Here is a 19,378-nt window from a genome sequence, read left to right on the forward strand (position 1 = left end):
CAAAACACACCGGGTGGTTAAGTGTTGCGTATAGCAGAGTAGCGCATGCCGCCCATGTTATCCAATCTGTCTGTTTATACCGGGCGCATAGCAGCCACGTCGGCCCGCGCTGCGGCGATAGTTTCGGCGTCTCCTCCTCCTATTTCTTGCGCGAGGTGCGCGTATGTGTCAAGCCAGGCAGGTAATCGCATACAGGAAGACCGCAGTCGGATACTTTACAAAAATAAAACACATTTCAAAATAAAACATCTAGGTTCATGGTGATTGGGGCTGTCTTGACTTCTCGCAGCGAGACACGCGATCAGGCACACGGAAAAAGAGACGGACAGACGGACAGAGAGAGACACACACACACACACACACGCACACGCACACACACAGCCACATATAGGCTACAATTACCACAGTTTCCCCCACTCATCCTGTCTCTTTCTATGAGAGAGAGAGAGAGAGAGAGAGAGAGAGAGAGAGCGAGCGTAGAAATACGCATCCAGTATGAATGGCCAGGCACACGCTGAGGCACGTATCTATGCAATGCGACACTACGCTCTACAGAAGGCATGTGGTTCCTGAAGTGTCAATCAAAACTGCTCCAGCTTCTTTAAGTTATTATATATTTGTGTGCTGCTGAGTGGTCAGTTTCAGAATGCAGTGAACAGTTGTCGTTTGGGTTTGTGTGCGGTGCGGTACGGTGCCTGAACCAATACTTACCAAAAAAAAAGAAGAGCACAAAACGACAGTGGGCGACATTAAAGAACGGCTTGTTTATTGCTAAGGCTAACATGACCTGCTGTCAATTGTAACGTTAGTGTTAACTTGCGTCACATGCACCGATGTTTCTGTAGCACCAGGTTTTGGTACCCAACCCAACCCTTGTTGTCAGTTGTTGGTGCAGGACCCCTAGTAGTCAGAGGTCACGGTTATTTTGAAAGTCAGTTTGCCAAAAGTCTCATTCTGAACTCTCTCCCTGCAGGTTGGAGTGGGTGGAGATCATCGAGCCGCGCACGCGGGAGCGTATGTACGCCAACCTGCTGACGGGCGAGTGCGTGTGGGACCCTCCGCAGGGCGTTTGCATCAAGCGTACCGGTGACAACCAGTGGTGGGAGCTGTTTGATCCCAACACCTCACGCTTCTACTACTATAACGCCTCCACCCAGCGGACAGTGTGGCACCGGCCCCAGGCCTGCGACATCATCCCCCTGGCCAAGCTGCAAACCCTGAAGCAGCACACGGATGCCACCAACCCCCGTCCTGCAGGTGGAGGAGGAGGAGGGAGGGCGTCAGCTGACAACAGCCCGGGACGTAACAGCGGGGTCAGCCGAGAGGGAAGCACCTCCTCCTCCCTCGATCAGGAGCTCTCTGAAAAACAGGGCAACAGAGAGGAGGCAGACAGGTAAGTCACCTGGCGGGCCGGTAAACACCAACCTAACAAACAAGACGGGACCAATTTGTTATTATTGAGGCCACAAGTGTTAAAGGATAACTTTTTTTTTTTACCAAATTCTACACATCAAAGTCCGTTTGCTGGTCCTGAACATTGGGTTCAGAGTCGGAATTCGTTTTTGGTTTCAAGCAGTGGTGGAAGAAGTATTCAGAACCTTTACTTAAGTAAAACTACTAATACCACACTGTGAAAATACTCTGTTACAAGTAGAAGTCCTGCATTGAAAATGTTACTAAAGTCAAAGTAAGTATCATCAGGAAAATGTACTTAAAGTATTACAAGTGAAAGTACTCAATGCAGAAAAATCCTTACATTCCACCACTGGTTTGAATTCAGTAACACAGACACACACACACACGCACATGCCCAAACAGCATCATTTTCATGTCACACACACACTTACAGATACTCTTACACAATACGGTAATTATATGTTTTTGGTTTTGTGCCGTGGAACATTAAGGCTAGCTGAGGGGCATAATAGTGGGTAGCAGGGCACTGCTGCATGGTAAGTCACCAGACGCTGAAAAATACCAGTTGGATCGGTCTTTGTTTGTTTAAGTTGGGACAGAAAGGAAAGCAGTCATGGCTGTGATGCTTGTGTGTCTTGGAGGCACCACATCATTGTGGCATGAGGTGGTTCTATGTCTGTGTTTGTTTATTCTGCGCAGAAATAAGAAAAGAAAGGTAAGGGAATGTTGTGGTGCTTGGTGCCTCTGTGTCTTGGAGGCTCCATGTATCTGTCTGTCTGTACGCACACTGAAACAGATAAAAAAACATTTTATTCTGCAGTGAATAAAATCTGAAAAGAAATCTGTGAAAAATCATAATATCCAAATATGAATAAATCCGCTCTTCTGGTTCCTTCTTCTGGTAACCCTCGATGCCACGTTCAGTGGTAAAAACCAAATATTTGAATTGCATTCAATATCAGCATGTGAAAAAACAATCCGAAGGGAAAGACATTTTCTGACATGACTCTGATGATTCTCTCTCATAACATAAGGTGGTAGGTGTGAAGCCCCCATTAGTGTTCCTGTAAAAGGTCAGAATTAGACTGTTTGTTTCTTTCAGTTCTTGTCAGTAGTTCCTCTTCATCCTTTCCTCTCTATCTCTTTCTGTCTCATCATCCCATCTCCTCCCTTCTGTCTCTGCCACTGTCCATTAATTCCTATCCTCTGTCACCTTCAGAGCCCCTCCCCCCACCCCAGTCTTGGTTTCCTTGGTTTGCTGTAATCTGCTGCAGTCTGCAGTGATTGGTGGATCTGCCTGGCTGGGGTCACAGTGTCCTGTAAATGTCTTCTTTACTTGCAACGAGAACACACACACACGCACACACACACACACACACACACACACACACACACACACACACACACACACACACACAACCATGTACTTCTTCTATTCTACTTGTGGGGACACTCCTCATAATGACATAATGCATTCCCTAACCCCAACCTAAACCCTCACAACTAAATGCCTCAACCCCAACCCTAACTCCAACCAAACCTAAACCTGAACCTTAACACCAAGTCTGAACCCTCAAACAGGCCTTTGAAAGTCTGTCTGAAGGTGAGCGGCCAGAATGTCCTCACTTTCCTAAAATGTCCTAGTACCACTTTCTATGAAACCCATGTCTATAGCGCATTATAAGCATTCTTCTAACGCGTTATAATTTGCACTGTGTACTTATTGTTATAACCGCTCGTGAATATCCATAATGTTTTCTAACAATATTTACAATGCATTATAAAGCATTTCATAATGACTAAAGCGTGATTCATGCTTCTGCGGAGGCTCCATGCAGAGTTTACGCCGTAGCCTACGTCAGACCCTACGTAAGTGGCCTGAAGTTCATACTTGTGCGCTGGTGTGTGGGTCGAGCCGGCGTGTGTGTGTGTGTGACGGGAGTGTGTGGTAGAGCGAGGGAGAAGTCAGAGAGTGACGGTGATTACCTTCGGAGCGACTCTAGAGTCATAGTGAGAGAAACAAAGTGTCTCCCCTGTTCTTTCTGACCACGGTGGGAAATCTGGAGCAGGAAAAGTTAACCCTCTCCTTGCTTTCATGTTTATGGAGAAGGAGAACCAGGAAATGAGTCGGGGTGGGGGGGGAATGCAACGCTAGCAAGCCACGACGTGCATCGCCGCGACGTGTTCTTAAATTTTTTGAGAATTGCATGTTAAGTCAACGATGTAGGGTCCGGCGTAGGTCCGTGTCGCCACATATCTACGTACGTAGCCACGGCATCGATTTTACGCAGAAGCATAAATCACTCTTTATAAGGTCAACATGTGGTAGTGTATTATAATACTCAGTTGTAATACATTTGAATAATTTTAGTTTATTTATATAAAGAAGTGTTTTCTGTGAAAGAAGCACGTTTGGACCCCTCTCTTCAAAGAACAGGAATCGTGAAATGTTGCAATACGATACCCAACCCTAGTTTGGAGTTTAGATTCACTTCCATATGCTAGTCTGTACTTTGCCTTATTTTACTGTTTACTGACGTCTTTTAGATGTATCGGAGCTGCGTTCAGCTACTGCTGATGCAAACCCAACATTTCCTGCTGCTGCTTCACATTAAAAGCTTTCCATCCACAAACCAGCAGGAGGCTCTTATTGTGAAAGAGCAGTGCTTTTTTAACAGTGTTTTAAAGGAAAACGCCGACTTATTGGGACTTTAGCTTATTCACCGTATCCCCCAGAGTTGCATAAGTCCATACATACCCTTCTCATCTCCGTGCGTGCCGTAACTCTGTCCGAGGCCCCCACCGCTAGCCTAGCTTAGCACAGATCCTGGAGGTAACTATATTCTCAGAAGGCGAAGCACTGCTTCTTCTGCTACCTGGGCAGAGTGATTTGCTCGCAGCACCTGAGAACCCCCTTGGAGGAGCAGAGAGTTTGCCTGGAGTTCGAACCTGCACACCCCTCATTGACTCAGATATCATCTGTTCATAGTAAATATTCACAGTAGAATTAATTGGCACGATAGTCTCTTGTCATATGGTCCATTCCCCGCAAACATTTAGTTATAGCAAATAGCAGTCTGTTTAGTGTGGAAGCTGTGTCAAGCTGAAGATGGTCCCTGGAGAGAGTGAATGCTGTTAAGGAGAGTGGGAGAGGCAGTTTGTCGTAGACCACACACCTTCCTCTGTGACAGATGGGTGCTATTGACCTCTACACAGCTCTACCAGCCTGCACACACAAGGATCCTATTAAAGGATGGAGGGAGGGACAAATGGGGAGAAAGAGGACAGAGGGAAGAGAGGACAGAGATCAGGATGAAGAAGAGAGTAGAGGATAAACACTCACTTGTACTGTAGTCTGTACCTTTGTCCTTCTGTTATATGCAGTGTCTGAATTATTGACTACGTTTACATGCACATATTTCGGTTTTTGCCCTTATTCCCAAAAAAGACAATATTCCGACTAAGCTGTTTACATGGCTAATGAAAGTGAACATTGCACGTTTATAATATTCCTGTTTACATGTAGCTGTGCAAAACAGGACCGAACCAGTTTCTTCAAAAAGACGCCGTTGCGATGTTTGTGCATATCCAAAAACCTGTATCCAAGTCTTTCATATTGTTTAACAGTAGCATGTTTCTTCTTCTTTTCTTTTGGGCATGCATCTCTACTGCAGTCCTGCAAACTGTTGGCTGGTTGGTTTGTGTACAACAACCATAGCAACGCCAAGAGGCCGTAAACTGTCGCAAATTGCGGCAAAACCCCCGATTGAGACGCATATTCCTAATGCCCTCTATACATGTCCAAAGAATGCCTCTAAAACCCAAATAAATTTAGTAAATTCGGAAAAAGGCCTTATTTTGAATATCCAGGGGGGAATATGCCGTTTACATGACCCGAATCAAATTCGGAATATTCTCATATTCTACTGATATATTGGTGTGCATGTGACGTACTCAGTGACATACTTTACAGAGGACATTTTATATTGTGCAAAGACCTGCATACACGCACATAGTGCACACACAGCAGATACAGACACACAAGCACAAATGGCTAAAGTCACCTGATTTGGTTCCATTAATTGACCAACAGGGGAATGAAAGATCTGTGGAGGAGCTTCTTTTTAGACTGCTGGTGCTCAGAACGTCAGTATAGCTGTAGTCAATCCAGGGTTGCTCCGTTGCCGCCGGAAATTCCGCTGGATGTCACTCTTTTCGGCAGGATGTCCATGTCCTTGTCCGCTTTCTTTGTGTTGGCGTTCTAAACTCCGGTGTATTTGTGAGGACTATGGTTAACTGCTCCTCAGATCTCTGCAGGGTAAATCCAGACAGCTAGCTAGACTATCTGTCCAATCTGAGTTTTCTGTTTCACGACTAAAACAACTTTTGAACGTACACGTTCCACCAAAACAAGTTCCTTCCAGAGGCTATTTTGCAGAGGCACCGTGGCTCTACCAGGTGCTTAGCGCTGCCCAAGACAATTGTGATTGGTTTAATAAAGAAATGAAAATAGACAGCAAAACGGAGCACGTTTTTCTCCCATCCCAGAATGCTGTGTGGTCAGTGAAACACAGGGCGGCGGATCTGTAAAAGTCTGAGTTTGTTTGGTTGAAAAGCAGCAGCTCATCCATCTTGTTGGCCAGGGACCGGACATTTGCCAGGTGAATGGCTGGAAGCGAGGTGCGTAGTCCCCGTTTCCTTAATTTCACCAGCGCTCCGTTTTCCACGTCTGTGTCTCCGGCAGATTCCACAGAGAACCGCAGCGCCTCCAACGAAGATTTCAGAAAAACTTGCTGGGTTTGTGAAAACCAGAGAAAAAGTTCCTGTAGAGGTCTGTCTGATGTTTAAGAGTTCCTCTCTGGTATAAGTTACTGATGAAAGACTGCAGAAAACATAATAAATGCACAAAAACAAACAGTACTAGAGCGCGAAGAGGCAAGGCTACCATCCGCGGCGTCATCTTGGATCTTGGCAAGATCCAAATTGGCGGGTGTTTGGAGGTGTGAAAGAAGGGAGGGTTAGAACTTCTTTCTTAAGCCATTCAAACTACTTCCATCACTTTTTGTGTCAACCAAGTGAACACGAATGCCTTCCAGGAAAGACTGTGTTTGCCATTATCCCAATTTTCACGATTCTTTTTTTCGAGACTACAAAGACACTTAAGAGACAGAATTCTTGGAGAGAGAATAGGGAGGCAGCGGGATGCAGTGAGGAGGAGGCTACTCACCCAGCCATCCAGTGTGGACGTTGGAACGGGTGTGAACGCCTTTTATGGACGTGTTGTATGACTTTGTTTGTTTCAAGCATACTGAGGCCACTGCTACTAGGCTGCTCCTGATATAAGCTTATTAATACTGGCTTAGAGCACACAACAAAAAAGGTGAAGAAAACTAACCTGACGCCAGATGATTTGTTACACATATGAGGAGCTGTCATTGGAAACAGTTTGGAAAAGGGCAGGCGCTTTCAAAGAATACCTGGCAGGTGACTGACTAATTAGTCCGGTTAGCTGGTATTTCAGACAAATGCGTTACTTGGCGTCTGACAAGAAGGATATTCGTGTGATATATGATCCCGCAATTCTCGTGTGATCTCGTGATATCGTGAGAATCAAGCTGCAAGGTAAGAAAAAAAAAAATACCTTTTGATGGTAGAAATGGATCAGGAAAGCAATAACTACTGCATATACTTTCATCTGAAATTTACAAAAATCTGGAACTGCAATGGCATAATTAGCATTAATCGCTTGTTGAGGGAAAGGAAGAAGTACAGGCCTGTCAATGCCTCTGGTGGATAATAGTCAAGGCGACATCCCAGGAGAAGCTTATAGCCTGTACAGTAGTAACTGATGTGGTGCAGTGTTGGGCCACCCCCAGCTCCCCCATTGGTTTGGTTAGTCAATATTTAATCAATGAGGGTAGAACGTACATCCAGTTCCAGGTCCAAATGCACAAAAATTACAAATTGACATTGTCACGTCCCTCCTCCTTTCCCTGCCCCCTCTGTCTATTACTGCGCAAGGGAATTATTCATGGACGGTCCAAGAAACTCTTTGATTCTGCATTGGGGTGTGTGTGCGTGTGCGTGCGTGCGTGCGTGCGTGCGTGTGAGGCCTGGTGGCACAGCTGCAGTCACTCCAGATGGCTACTGGGAGATCTGCTCTTATGTATTCCTTATTGGATCTGGTTATATGGGAAGTGTCTACAAAGTCTTTCAGTGTCTTTTTCTCTCTCTCTCTCTCTCTCTCTCTCTCTCTCTCACTCACTCACTCACTCACACACACACACACACACACACACACACACACACACACACACACACACACACACACACACACACACACACACACAAAGGATTAGCAGTGGCAACTCGCCAGTGGACCACATGTAAACTGATACACACAAACCCTTTTCATGTTGTGTGGCAAGTTGTAGGCTAAGAAATGACATCATCAGTATCAAAACACTCTTTTTTTTTTATCACAGTGTGCTCAATGTTTTAATTATATTTTCTAACTGATTTGGTCTTGGAAAAATGGAATGTAGCATAAAATAAGTCCACAAAAGACAATGTTTTGCACATGTAGTTGCTGTTGCAGGACAAAAAAGTAAGTCTTCAAAGAAGGTAAAGTCTGCACAACAGCCTAATGCTCCGGAAAAATACTTTAATAAGGCACACAACGTTTCGGGCCACAATTTGGCCTTCCTCAGGTGTATTTGATATCGATGACCCATCATGTTTCTCTTTGTGTGCCGACTCTACATGAACATGAAGCATGAAATAAGCGACCGTTTGTGGCATGTTAGACTAACAAAATTGCAAAGTTAAAAGGGGGTGATTTGTTTCCAGACATAAACTGCATGTCAGTGAATCAGCGTGCGTTGCCACAGCATACCTGACCTTGAAGGCTGATTGTGCGGAGCTGGAGGGATGATTTCCAGTGGCGGCGGTTCACAGTCCAGTGGCGCCCCCCCCTCCCCTCCACGGCCGTCACACTGTGCTTACCAGTGCTTTTAAGTTTTAAATCAAACCACCCGCTTTTAACTTTAGTACACATGCAGCGTTGTCTTGGTACAACATTATCCACGCTGGGGACAGCTTCTAAGCCATTACTCTTCAGCTCACAAGTTTATTTTTATGTATTGATTATTAAAAGCGGCGCTAAGCTTTGTCTTGTAGTTAATAGTCTAGTTAATTGTTTACACGCAACACTTTAAAATTAGGGCTGCAGCTAATAACTTTTATAATTTTTTATGATTGATTAATGTATCACATTTCAACATGCATACAACATTTTTATAGTCTAATCAATTCCCTTTCTGTTGATTACTCCATTTATTAACTAATGATTCATGATTTAGGCACTACTGAGTGCTGCTGCTCTCATTTAGGAATATTTAGACACTCATCTATGTTCTGAGTGTTTCTCAAATGAAGGTAAGTGAGATTTTTTTAAATGTTAATTTCAAAAATATATCAGTCATGCATAATTCCCAAAATAATTATGCCAGAATAATGAATGAATTCAGTGATGCATTCTAAACATTTGAAATGTAGCATTTAATTGTTTTACAGTCACAACGTTGTTGTTTAGTAAATCACACGCGGATGGTGCAGAGCTGTAATGTACCCCTTAATTTAGGCATTTGTTATCTAACAACAGCAAAGTAAAAGACGACATTCTGAAGGAGATAAAAGACATCTCCTTTTACTCTGCCACTACAGATATGTGGTCAAGCTCAAATATGAGCTCAAATATGAGCTTGACCATACACTACATAACTGCTGACTGGACTCTGCAGACAAAGTGTTTATAGAGACCAGATACATACTTCAGAACCACACTGCTGTACTTGCTGAAGCCCTTCAGTCTGCTTTAGCAGACTTGGAATTGGATGAGCGCAAAATGGCCTGTATAACTTCCGAATCCAATGTCTAAATATTCTTAAGAATTAATCGTTCTTTGATCTTTGAAACAGCGTGCTTGCATTATTAAGCTATAATATTGTCATATTGTCATTATGTAATCAGTGGCATAAAATGGTCTTAAAATGACAATAATGTTGATTATGGCAATTCATTTTGGGACAATATATCGCACAACAAAAAGGAGTTATCGTGACAGCCCTACGTGGCTGTAGTAATTATCGTGAGAGGAAGCGAGGTAACAACGCACACGCAAAAGAGCACCAAATTCCACATGAGGAGGAAGCTGGTAGATGGGTTAAACAAACAGGAGTTTCAGTTGGTAGAGCGCACGCCCGTACGAAGAGGTTTATTCCTCGACGCAGAGGCCCAGGTTTTCAATCTGACCTGATCTCCTGCATGTCTTCCCCCTCTCTCTCTCCTTTCATGCTTTCCTGGGGATTAAAGGCGGAAATGCCAGATCATAAATTAATAAAACTCTTAAAAAAGCTTAAAGACAAAACTTGCTAAAGAAGTCAAACTACAATCATTAGATCTGAGAAAAGTCTTTCAGTCACATTCATTCATTTGGCTTAGGTGCTGCCAAAAACGGCTCGGGTAGGCGCCTGGGTGGCTCGCCTGGTGGGGCGCACGCCCATGTGTGGAGGTTTGCTCCTCAGCGCGGCAGCCGCGGGTTCGACTCCGGCCTGCGTGCCTTTTGCTACGTGTCATTCCCCCTCTCTCGCCCCTTTCGTGTCTTCAGCTGTCCTATAGAAATGGAGGCCTGGAATGCCCAAAACATTATCTTAAACTGCTCGGGTGCTGCAAGTCTTTCTTTTAGTTTTCTTAAGAAGCATGAAAAGCAAAATATCGTCATTGCTGCTGAAGTTTGAAGACTCAATTGCTAACCAGTTGCTTCAAAAGAAAAGGAAGTAGAACATGAGGAAGTGGACAGCTTGGTTATTGTGTAATTTACATATTTTGCATTTTTGCGTAGGGATTTTGGTTTGGACCCAGAGTGCAACAGCGGTTAGCCCAAACATGTATTACACCCACATTATTCAGACATGATATGTTTTAATTTGTAATTTCTTTTACAGGGGACCTTTTTTTTTTTTTACAGGCTATGGATTTTTCGAGACATTTTATAAGCATGACTGGTAGAGGTAATGTCCTTACTGATTCGTGACAAGCTATGTCATAGCAATGAATGGAGGTTTCTCATTGAAATGAAAGCTTTTTTTCCCCCGACATTGATATTCTCACATCCTTTTTTACATAAACTGAGCTACATAACAAAGGGTAACCTTTGAGAATCATTCCACATATGCTGAGTTAGGAGAATACTGCTTCTCTTTAAAATGGAACTAGAATAGATGGAATTGAAAGGTAAATGTAGCCAGCTAGCCAGCTCTGATGTGGAAATAGGTGACCGTAGTTTGACTCACTGATGATTTATAATACTGGAGAAATCAACATTTCCACACTTTTTGGCCACTTTGGGATTTGTTGGTACCTTAGTGAAGTATTTCAGTCACTGACAGCTGACTGGGCAACAGCAATTTAAATGAAAAAGAGATGAAGATGAGGAATCTTTAGGTTGACGCTGCAGTAACGGAGACAGACTAGAAAAGGCAGGGAATGTGCTTATTGATTTGATGGTCAAACCGGAATTATTAAAAATTAGGTATAAGGAGAGAAAGTGTAGTAATGAGTAGGAGACATAGAGTGGATGGACTGAGGAAATAAAAAGAAAGTGGGTTGATGCTCTGAGTCTGGAGCATGTTGTGACAGATGCCAGCACAGCCCTGTAATGCTTAATCCTGCCCTCATTGTTTTCCTCCCTCTCTCTCTCTCACACACACACACACACACACACACACACACACACACACACACGCATGCATATTAACATCCACTTTACACAAACACTCACACTGCCACTATTGAGCACTGGCCCTGGGGATCAGTGTTTGGAAGTATTTGGAAACGGAGGGTGGCCAATGCTGCAATCGATGTCACACTTCCCTCCCTCTCGCCCAGTTCTTGTTCCTCATCCCACGCCGCTCTCCCCCACTCCTCCTTCCTGTTGTCTGACAAACAGGCAGAATGTGAGGGCCCATTCACAGAGGAGCGACTGAGTGTGTGAATGTGAACTGATGAGGTGTGTATGTGTGTGTATATGTGTATATATATATATATATATATATATATATATATATATATATATATATATATATATATATATATATAGGGAAAACAAAACGAGCCACGTAGCATCCCATAAGATAACATCTAGAATGTGAAGTGCGTTTATGTTTTCATGCATGTTTCTTATGAGTTACGGTTGGCAAAATTATAACTGCTCAAACTACCAAGGTTGTGTAGACACACAAGACTGGTGAAGACTCTACACTGACGGAAAACCTGAGAGCAAGATGGCCAGTGTTGGTAGGGGTTCCTTTTAAAATGTATTCCACTACCGATTACTGAATACATGCCCTAAAATGTAATTTGTAATGTATTCCATTAGATTACTCAAATAAGTTACCACATTTGGATATGGACGTATAGATAGTCTCTCCTCAAAGACATGCATAGTGTTGCACTCAGTTGCACACAGGAAAAATCACATAAATAGTAGTAAGTAGTAGGATGAAAAATTAGAGCTTGAGAGAAGTTCAAACCCTGCCGTCTTTCAAACTACTATTCACAGGTAAAGTGGGGTGTGATTGTGGTTTTTAGAAACCCTTAAACCACTGTGCAGTGTTATGGAATCTGATAAGCCTTTAAACTCATCAATAACCCAAATTGGACATCCTGGATCATACTCCATTACTCAGTACCAGTAGACACATGCCCACACCATTGCAAACCCTTCAGTTTTTGGTAATGCAGTCTAAATACCAGATTACTATTCATTGGACATAACCTGAATAGAACAGTATGATATTCTGGCAAAAACTTGAGGTAGATTATTACAGGTGGCAAGAAAGATATAATAATGAAATGGCTTCTTCAAAGTATTGCCAGGCTGTGGGAAATGAACATTTCGACTACAGATTTAAGATTATTTCATGTATTTAGTTTGATGAAGTCTAAGATATGTCAGCTGAGAGACAAAATTCTCAAAGGATCATGTTTTCCTAGCAAATGGTTAGGGGTAACACTATGGGGCCAGTAACTACACATCAAAGTATGGGTGGGCAATATATTGATATTATATCAACATTGACATACTGTTTGAGGCTATGTATCGTCTTAAAGTTTGGACATCGTAATATCGTGATATATGACACAAGTGTTGTCTTTTCCTGGTTTTAAAGGCTGCATCACAGTAAAGTGATGTCATTTTCTGAACTTATCAGACTGTTCTAGCTGTTTTATTATTTGCCTTTACCCACTTAGTCATTGTATTCACATTATTGGTGATTATTAATCAAAACTCTTATTGTGAAAATATTTTGTGAAAGCACCAATAGTCAACTCTACAATATCGCCGCAATATCAACGTTGATTTATTTAGTAAAAAATATCGTGATATTAGATTTTTTTCCCATATCGCCCAGCTCTACATCAAAGGATATTGTGAAGTACATTAACATGACTTGTGGTTTCAGAAAAAGAGCTCAGGAAATATATTAGGGCTGTGTATTGGCAAGAATCTGGCGATACGATACGTATCACGATACATGGGTCACGATTCAATATATTGCAATATATTTCGATACTGTGCGTAAGGCGATATATTGGGATTTAAGTATAATTTTAGAAAAACTAATATTTAAAAAAAGACATGATGTTCATAAAAGTCAAAGAAGTTTACTTTAGGTAAACAATTCAGTACACAGGAAATCAAACTGGCAGCTTGGGATTGTGGGTCACAGGTTCTCAGTGAGCACATTTTTATATGCTCAAGTAGGCCAAAGTTCAGCCATAGCTACATCGTTAGCTTCTAGCAAAAAGTCAGGCATTGCTAGGCACTGTTAGGCGAGGACACTAGTGGTGCGTCTCAGCATAGCCAGCTAGCGGTAGGGGGTTTAAACACAACATAAACGTGAACCACTGTCTTACATGAATATTTTTGAACGTTTAAAAAAAAAAAAATACAGTATTGCAAAATAAAATATCGCGATACTCAAGTGTATCGATTTTCACCACTAATTTCTTACACCCCTAAAATATATGTTGTAAAATGCATGACTCAATCAATCTCCTGTCAATTGGACAGCAACTGTGGTCCTTTTGGTGACTTAAAGATGAAGGGACAAGAGAGAGAACACTTAAGGTCTTCTCCCGTGCCACAAGTATTAAAGAATCTGATTCATCACACCAGCGACTATAATAAGCGAACAGGACGAAGCTCTACTACAAATGTGAATGTGACCGCTCTTAATCAGTCACCCTTCATTAAATCTTCTGTCCTTCTCTCCTCTCTTCTGCTCTCAGGACTTCTCCCTTCAGGTGGAACACTGGTACGAAGGAGCGAATGCTAATCAAGGTGACAGACAGAGAGCCCAGCTTCCTGGCCCACCAGGGAAATGGTTATTCCCCCTGTGACCCCCCCACCCCTGGTCCTCCAGGAGGGGGCACCACCTCACGAACCCGCCGTTCATCTGGAGGTAACGCGCCTCCAGAACCCGACGGCTCCCCCGTTCTCTACACCGACCGCCGTCAGTCCCCCTTCCTGAAGCGGGCTGAGCTGGGCGGCACCGGCACACACCGCCGCTCCTCAGCCGACTCCCAGCCTCCCTCGCCCCGCTACGCCTATGAACCCCCGCTGTATGAGGAGCCGCCCTCGGAGTACCAGCCCCCTCCCATTTACGAGGAGCCTCCCACTGACATGCACCTCTCTGACTCCTCCTTCTACGGCACTGGCAAGTCACCTGCTCGCAAGTCTTCGGCCCCCCTCTATCACTCCCCCAAGCAGGGCCAGTCGCCCTACGGCCAGCTGGTTTTAACCAGGCAGAAGTGTCCAGAAAAGACCCAGAGTCTGGAGTACAGTCCTGTGGGGAAGGAGTACGTCAAACAGCTGGTGTACGTGGAGCAGTCATCTTCCAGCCCTCGCTTCAAGACCGCTGACCGCTTGCTGCGTTACGGCACTACAGGGGGCTATGGTGGCTCATATGGGGGGTCCTATACTCTGCAGCACAGCCAGTCTTTGATCAGGGATCCCCGCCTACTGCTGGACTACAGTGGGGAGGGCGGAGAGGGAGGCCAGAGGTTGCTTTATGAGGACTCCATATCCTGGACATCCAGTCAGACCCACTCCCTCTCCTCTTCCTCTACAGGCGGCCCTGGGGCTTTCTCTCCCGGGGGTAACCGCAAACGTAAGAGCCGCAAGCCATCCCTCCCCCAGGAGCTGGCGCGCTGCGTGGGGCCCGAGGGGGAGCTTGCAGGCACGGCATCGGAGGCGATGCTTGCCCAGGCCAGGCTGGCGTGGGAGGCCCAGCAGGTGATGAAACAGAGGAGCAGTTGGGACTCGGGGCAGGGTGGGGGGGTGGCCCAAGGCGGCGGCTCCAAAGACGGCTACGAGAGTGACGGGGCGCTGCCTCTGCCGTTACCGGGACCGGTGGTGAGGGCGTTCAGTGAGGATGAGGCGCTGGCGCAGAGTGACGGCCACCACTGGAAACGCAGCACCTTCGATCGGCTGGGCTTCCCCCAGGCCCTGCTGGAGAAAAGCCTCTCGGTCCAGACCAGCCTGGCCTCTCCTGAGCCTTACCTCCACCCCTCACAGGTACTGCTGCATGCTGGGAGTCTCTGTCCACATCTAGGAGTACAGGACAATTCCAGTTTATTACAACTTGGGTCTTATTTTCATAGGTCAATGTTTCAGTTTATGGTCTGATCGTCTGACTGGTTGTGTTTCTTCCCCTGACTTTGTTGCAGTGATGTCACCACGTTCCCAGATCTCAGCAATTACTTTGATGAGTAAAATGTTTTTTATAACAGATAGAAATGATGGACAGAACTACCGAAATAAGACCCAAGTTTTGATAAACCAGAGTTATAATTTTAGGATATGGATACCCATCAGTTTATTTTGAAGTGATTTCAGCTCTCTGGCTACTTAGTTGCTGACTATAATTCATATAATTAAATACAAACAATTAAAAGAGATGCAGTATGTTAAAAGTCGAAGCTAAGATGCAAAGTGTATTGATTAACATACTGTGGAGCAGATGTACATTCTAAAACACTGTGGTGTTATTTGACAACATGTATGGAGCCAGGTGCAGAGCTATTGTGGTTACAATAATATTTGAACTGTAAATAAGATCAGTTCATCAACTAGATAGCCACAGAGCTGAAGCTTTACCTGGAACTACAGCGCACGCACGCACACACACACACACACACACACACACACACACACACACACACACACACACACACACACACACACACACACACTGGCTTATGTAACAGTCACACTGCTGCCTGGTCTAGTGAGACACCATCACTACACCAACAGTAGCACCATACTCAGGGACGGACACACACACACACACACACACACACACACACACACACACACACACATATATACAGGTGCTGGTCATATAATTAGAATATCATGAAAAAGTTGATTTATTTCAGTAATTCCATTCAAAAAGTGAAACTTTTATAATGTATACATTCATTCCACACAGACTGATATATTATATAAGTGTTTATTTCTTTTACTTTTGATGATTAGAACTGACAACTAATGAAAACCCCAAATTCACTATCTCAGAAAATTATAATATTGTGACAAGGTTCAATATTGAAGACACCTGGTGCCACACTCTAATCAGCTAATTAACTCAAAACACCTGCAAAGGCCTTTAAATGGTCTCTCAGTCTAGTTCTGTAGGCTACACAATCATGGGGAAGACTGCTGACTTGACAGCTGTCCAAAAGCTGACCATTGACATCTTGCACAAGGAGGGCAAGACACAAAAGGTCATTGCTAAAGAGGCTGGCTGTTCACAGAGCTCTGTGTCCAAGCACATTAATAGAGAGGTGAAGGGAAGGAAAAGATGTGGTAGAAAAAAAGTGTACAAGCAATAGGGATAACTGCACCCTGGAGAGGATTGTGAAACAAAACCCATTCAAAAATGTGGGGAGATTCACAAAGAGTGGACTGCAGCTGGAGTCAGAGCTTCAAGAACCACCACGCACAGACGTAAGCAAGACATGGGTTTCAGCTGTCGCATTCCTTGTGTCAAGCCACTCCTGAACAAGACACAGCGTCAGAAGCGTCTCGCCTGGGCTAAAGACAAAAAGGACTGGACTGCTGCTGAGTGGTCCAAAGTTATGTTCTCTGATGAAAGTATGTTTTGCATTTCCTTTGGAAATCAAGGTCCCAGAGTCCGGAGGAAGAGAGGAGAGGCACAGAATCCACGTTGCTTGAAGTCCAGTGTAAAGTTTCCACAGTCAGTGATGGTTTGGGGTGCCATGTCATCTGCTGGTGTTGGTCCACTGTGTTTTCTGAGGTCCAGGGTCAATGCAGCCATCTACCAGGAAGTTTTAGAGCACTTCATGCTTCCTGCTGCTGACCAACTTTATGGAGATGATTTCATTTTCCAACAGGACTTGGCACCTGCACACAGTGCCAAAGCTACCAGTACCTGGTTTAAGGACCATGGTATCCCTGTTCTTAATTGGCCAGCGAACTCGCCTGACCTTAACCCTATAGAAAATCTATGGGGTATTGTGAAGAGGATGATGCGATACGCCAGACCCAACAATGCAGAAGAGCTGAAGGCCACTATCGGAACAACCTGGGCTCTCCTAACACCTGAGCAGTGCCACAGACTGATCCACTCCATGCCACGCCGCATTGCTGCAGTAATTCAGGCAAAAGGAGCCCCAACTAAGTATTGAGTGCTGTACATGCTCATACTTTTCATGTTCATACTTTTCAGTTGGCCGACATTTCTAAAAATCCTTTTTTTGTATTGGTTTTAAGTAATATTCTAATTTTTTGGAGATACTGAATTTGGGGTTTTCATTAGTTGTCAGTTCTAATCATCAAAAGTAAAAGAAATGAACATTTGAAATATATCACTGTGTGTGGAATGAATGTATACATTATAGTTGTTTTCACTTTTTGAATGGAATTACTGAAATAAATCTGTGTGTGTGTGACCGGCAGGTCAGTCTTACATATGCCGGTCAATGCTACAATTAATTTATATATATATATTAGGGCTGTCAAAATAACGCGTTAATTTCGATTAATTAATCTGAGAAAAAAATAACGCCGGAGCCATTCTAGCCACCATTGGACTGTAAAATGAAGGAGGGAGACGAGAATGTGCTGCCTGGATCATTGTTTGGAACATTTACTTGTAAAAATCTTCTTCCTGGCTACCAAAATCTGGTGCCACTGATATGTCTGCACTTCTCTCTGATGCTCTGAAGACGATACAGGCAACACAAACACCGCTGCACGTGACGCTAGTTAACACTATACTCGACAGCAGCTAACGTTAGCCTACCGCTAGCTAGTAGCTGGATTAAACACGGTTAAAATGCTGACAGCTAACGCTAAACGGTGTAAAGTTTGACTGTGTTTTACTGTAGAGGATTCAACAGCGGTATGTAACAATCTGCAGCTGCCGTCAGAAGAACAACACAGACGGTGCGTTCAATGAAACTGGTAAACTACAGCTTCGTGGTGCATTTGAAGTTATTGTAAATGTCCTTTCCCGTTGTTTTTGTCGTTAAACAGCAATTTACTAGTGAAATAAGTTATTGTTATACATTATTATTCTCCGGGAACCATCACCTTATCGTGGTGGAGAGGTTTGTGTGTCCCTATGAACCTGAGGGCTGTGTTGTCTGGAGCTTTGTGCTCCTGGTAGGGTCTCCCAAGGCAAAGTGGTCTCAGGTGAGGGGCCAGACAAAGAATGGTTCAAAAATCCTATGAAAAATCGAGGAAGGGATGAAGTGACCCTGCCCGGAGGAAGCCCGGGGCCCCCCGTCTGGAGCCAGGCCCAGATGGAGGGCTCGTCAGCGAGCGTCTGGTGGCCGGGTTTGCCACGGAGCCCGGTCGGGCACAGCCCGAAAAAGCTACGTGGCGGACATCCCTCCATCCCATGGGCCCACCACCTGTGGGAGGAACCGCTGGGGGTCGGGTGCGCTGCCACATGGGTGGCAGTGAAGGTCAGGGGCCTCGACGGACCAGACCCGGGCAGCAGAGGCTGGCTCTGGGGGACGTGGAATGTCACCTCTCTGTGGGGGAAGGAGCCGGAACTTGTGCGGGAGGTGGAGCGCTACCGGTTAGATCTGGTGGGGCTTACCTCTACGCACAGTCTTGGTTCTGGAACCATACTCCTGGATAGGGGTTGGACTCTTTTCTTCTCCGGAGTTGCCCAGGGTGTGAGGCGCCGGGCGGGTGTGGGGATACTCACAAGCCCCCGGCTGAGCGCCGCTACGTTGGAGTTTAACCCGGTGGACGAGAGGGTCGCCTCCCTACGCCTGCGGGTTGTGGGGGGAAAACTCTGACTGTTGTTTGTGCATATGCACCAAACAAGAGTTCAGAGTATTCGGCCTTCTTGGAGACCTTGAGTGGAGTCCTGCATGGGGGCTCCAGTCGGGGACTCCATAGTTCTGCTGGGGGACTTCAACGCGCACGTGGGTAATGATGGAGACACATGGAGAGGCGTGATTGGGAGGAACGGCCTCCCTGATCTAAACCAGAGTGGTTGTTTGTTGTTGGACTTCTGTGCTAGTCATGGATTGTCTATAACGAACACCATGTTCGAACATAGGGATGCTCATAAGTGTACTTGGTACCAGAGCACCCTAGGCCAAAGGTCAATGATCGATTTTATAATCGTTTCATCTGATCTGAGGCCATATGTTTTGGACACTCGGGTGAAGAGAGGGGCAGAGCTGTCAACCGATCACCATCTGGTGGTGAGTTGGGTCAGGGGGTGGGGGAAGACTCTGGACAGACCTGGTAAGCCCAAACGGGTAGTGCGGGTAAATTGGGAACGTCTGGAGGAGGCCCCTGTCCGACAGACTTTCAACTCACACCTCCGGCGGAGCTTTTCGTGCATCC

The 19,378-nt window shown here is 44.9% G+C and overlaps 1 protein-coding gene across 1 annotated transcript in view; it reads left to right on the forward strand.

Annotated features, from left to right (window-relative positions):
• The first annotated feature begins 495 nt into the window (after positions 1-495).
• Positions 496-19,378, forward strand: part of arhgap39 (Rho GTPase activating protein 39) — a 46,497-nt gene continuing 27,614 nt past the window's right edge. Inside the window, exons 1-3 of the mRNA XM_078259940.1 lie at positions 496-558; positions 948-1,393; positions 13,771-15,058. Coding sequence (XP_078116066.1) covers positions 496-558; positions 948-1,393; positions 13,771-15,058 — 1,797 coding nt within the window. The remainder of the gene's footprint in view (positions 559-947; positions 1,394-13,770; positions 15,059-19,378) is intronic.

This window comes from Sander vitreus, chromosome 9 (assembly GCF_031162955.1).
Source record: "Sander vitreus isolate 19-12246 chromosome 9, sanVit1, whole genome shotgun sequence".
In the NCBI taxonomy this organism is placed as follows: Eukaryota; Metazoa; Chordata; class Actinopteri; order Perciformes; family Percidae; genus Sander; species Sander vitreus.